The sequence below is a fragment of the Macadamia integrifolia genome, chromosome 5 (genome assembly GCF_013358625.1).
Source record: "Macadamia integrifolia cultivar HAES 741 chromosome 5, SCU_Mint_v3, whole genome shotgun sequence".
NCBI classification, from domain to species: Eukaryota; Viridiplantae; Streptophyta; class Magnoliopsida; order Proteales; family Proteaceae; genus Macadamia; species Macadamia integrifolia.
The window spans coordinates 9,717,873-9,720,945 of record NC_056561.1 but is presented as its reverse complement, the minus strand read 5'-3'; the positions used below and the strand labels follow the sequence as shown (position 1 = coordinate 9,720,945).

General features: G+C 36.3%; 1 protein-coding gene across 1 annotated transcript in view; it reads right to left on the bottom strand.

Annotated features, from left to right (window-relative positions):
* Positions 1–345: 345 nt before the first annotated feature.
* LOC122078732 overlaps positions 346–3,073 on the bottom strand; it is an 8,425-nt gene continuing 5,697 nt past the window's right edge. Inside the window, exons 2-3 of the mRNA XM_042644834.1 lie at positions 2,420–2,493; positions 346–607 (exon numbers count right to left, since the gene is read on the bottom strand). Of these exons, the coding sequence (XP_042500768.1) occupies positions 520–607; positions 2,420–2,493 (162 nt within the window). The 3' untranslated portion in view covers positions 346–519. The remainder of the gene's footprint in view (positions 608–2,419; positions 2,494–3,073) is intronic.

Sequence of the window (3,073 nt, the reverse complement as noted above, 5' to 3'; positions counted from 1 at the left end):
ACATATTGAACATCATGAACGCAAGAAGAGGGCAAAAAGGTCACAGGGAAGCAATCCACTTTACTACATATCGTGCTGCAAAATAAACCCTCTCCAATAGGAGTATTTCATACTATTTCATACTCATCCCTAAACATTGACAGTAAATTTTCTCACGGTAAGCATCAAGTTTCTTGATGTTGCAGATTTGGTCTCAGCATTGCAAATTCCATACCAGTGACTTTTCATCAGGGGCAACTTCATGTGATGCCCAAGTATTTGTGAATCAATTGGCTGTTATGACCACAGACACTAATCCAACTTTTTATGTATTTGGGGTCACATTTAACAGTAGTTCAATGATAATGTCAGCAAAATCCCAAGCCAAATTTTTATTTGAAGATCATTAATTGGTCAGGCAACTTTAGTGATGGAACTTTCTTGTGGTTCAAATCCTAAAAATGTTACAAATTCAAAATCAGAAAGTGCAACTGATTAACCTTCTATATGTGTTTAGCACAGCCATTCAACAGAACTTTATCAGCTGGTGGAATCACTCCGTTCCCAAATCTGTCTCCTGTCACCACTGCAACAGTAGAAATGTGGTAGCTTCACCCGACCACAACTCCTGCAACACAGGAAGTAAGAAAATCACAAAAGTTTCATATACGCTAGTAATAAGACGGAATTGTGGATTTAGTGCACCACATCACTGTTGATAACAACTTCCACAAGAAGGCAATCATTAAAGGAAAGAAGAACAATTGAGAAAGTCATCTGTGGACGGCATACAATAAACCAGGGTTATAGCCTAGAATTAGATTTAGGGACTCCAATCTCTAGTTCCCCTCCCCCTCCCTGTAGGTGCTGCATGTCACCTAGTATAGAGTCATAGAGATATAGTTACATTAACAGGACCAATCCATTCCTAAGAACGGAATGAGCATCATATCATCTTGGCAAAAGGTCAACAAATCGATCACCCAATCTGACTGTAGACCACAAGAGGAAAAAGATACATGATCCAACAGATATGACAGTAGCTCGTCTAACATCATTTTAAAACACTAGGACCAACAAGTCAACATAAAATAGGATTTTGAAACATGAATGGTTACTCACACTCCTGTTCTGTTAGTTCCCAGGCCAGAGATTCCATTTGGAAGGTTCACACACAACAAATGGAAGCTTTCACCTGGAATGTTCCCAACCAAGTCAGAGATGCAAAGTTGCGAGGACAAGGTGGTCTATCATCTCCATACTTCAACTGCATGAGACACATTTAAGTGCAAACTTGAAAATTCCTTGTTCTGCCTGACATCCAAAGTCAAGATTTCCAGATTACAACCCTCTCAGAGTGAGAGACCAGACACTCACGCTGATTGATAATATATCTTATCAGAGAAGCTAAATCCAAAGAGACCATATATGATCTGAAACAGATTTGCCAAGTCATATTTGCTCAACATCAGGTCCTTCAAAACACCAGTTCCAGATAACACTACCATTTCATATATCCATATATAGCACCAAATGTCCATGCTTTCCAACCCCCATCTGTAAAGTGTTGGAAAGACCAAGGCAAGAGGAGTGTTACCTACTCAAATATCTTCCAAAAAATCTCATTTTAGATCCATCTTTTCAATAGACAAATTCTATCTCTTCCACCCTGACAGCCTTTTCTCCCATCATTTCCGTAGGGGTATTCCAACCATCTAGTGCATTCAATTTCACACCAATAGGACCCCAAATTACATTCAAGGAACTTCTCCCATTTTAAAGACCAAAAGAGTTGCTCCTATTTCAACAATCACCTGCCTAATATTTCCTAGTCCAATCAACATCCTTTTTTTAACTTATACACAGCCTTGTAGTTGCTACAAAAATTCTCAGCATGGCTCCTAGGTGCAGGATCATGTCTAGCCCCAAAAGTGTACGAGATAGTATAGCATGTGTACTGAGATAATAATAGGAACAACTTTATTATACGAAGTTCCTGAATTCTCCAACTACATTCACCCATGACCATAAGCCTTTTAAGAATCTCTCCTACAAAAAGGAAAAGAAATAGGGAAAGACAATCTGATCAACCCATCAAATTCCTCTAGATGCATCAAACTCTTTACCGCCTAAACCATTGAATTCCATGACAAGATTGAGGAAGTCCCATTCTACATGATCATATGCATTTTATTAATCAATCTTAGTAATCAAGGCAGGACTACCACATTTAATCACATAAGTTCATTTGCAAAATTTCACAGAAGGGAGTCAGTAAATCTTCACATAAGGTTATGTGCCAAAAGCAGAAATAAGTGTAGCATTAGATTATAATTGTCCTGGAATTCAAGGAAAATAATTCGATGCATTGACTTCAAGACCAAATAACAGAAAAATTCCAAGAGCCAATAAATTAGAATTTAAATAGCAAAGTTCTTACTTGCAGCGAATTATTACTGGAATAGGTTTCAAAGCCTTCGGTCCATTTCTTATGCCTCTTTTATGTGGAGAAACCTGCATGTCCAACAGATCTTTATCAGTCATCTCCAGACTTTATTGTCATTCCTAAAAGACAAAGTTCTAGAACACCAACCACACTGCCATGAGAAAACTTGAATGAAAAGAAATTATAACTTTACTCATGAAGAAATCATATAATTTAATAACATCTAAGTGATTTGATATAAGATCCTTCCTTCAGTTACCAAAAAAAAAAACTCGCTACTAATGATTTTACTTACAAAGAGGAAAGAATGATGTTTGACAAAGCTCAAAAATAGGACAAAAGTTTTCATTTGAAACATCAGAAATAGTTGAATTAGGAAAACTTGTACCAAGAGCATAACAACTTTGAAAAATCTCATTAACTTTCTTACTTTTATTTTCAAAATAAGTTGTCTCATGTAATATGAAGATAAGCTAGAAAGCAGAAAAAGATGAAATTGGAGTCAATGTTGAGATATAATATGGCACTCTACAATAAACTTAAATTGCTTTGGAGATCAGGTCTCATGTCAGCAACCAAAATTTCAAGTTATTTGAGAAATGTCCATTGTCTGCCAATAAAAAATCAAAAAAAAAAAAAAAAAAAAAA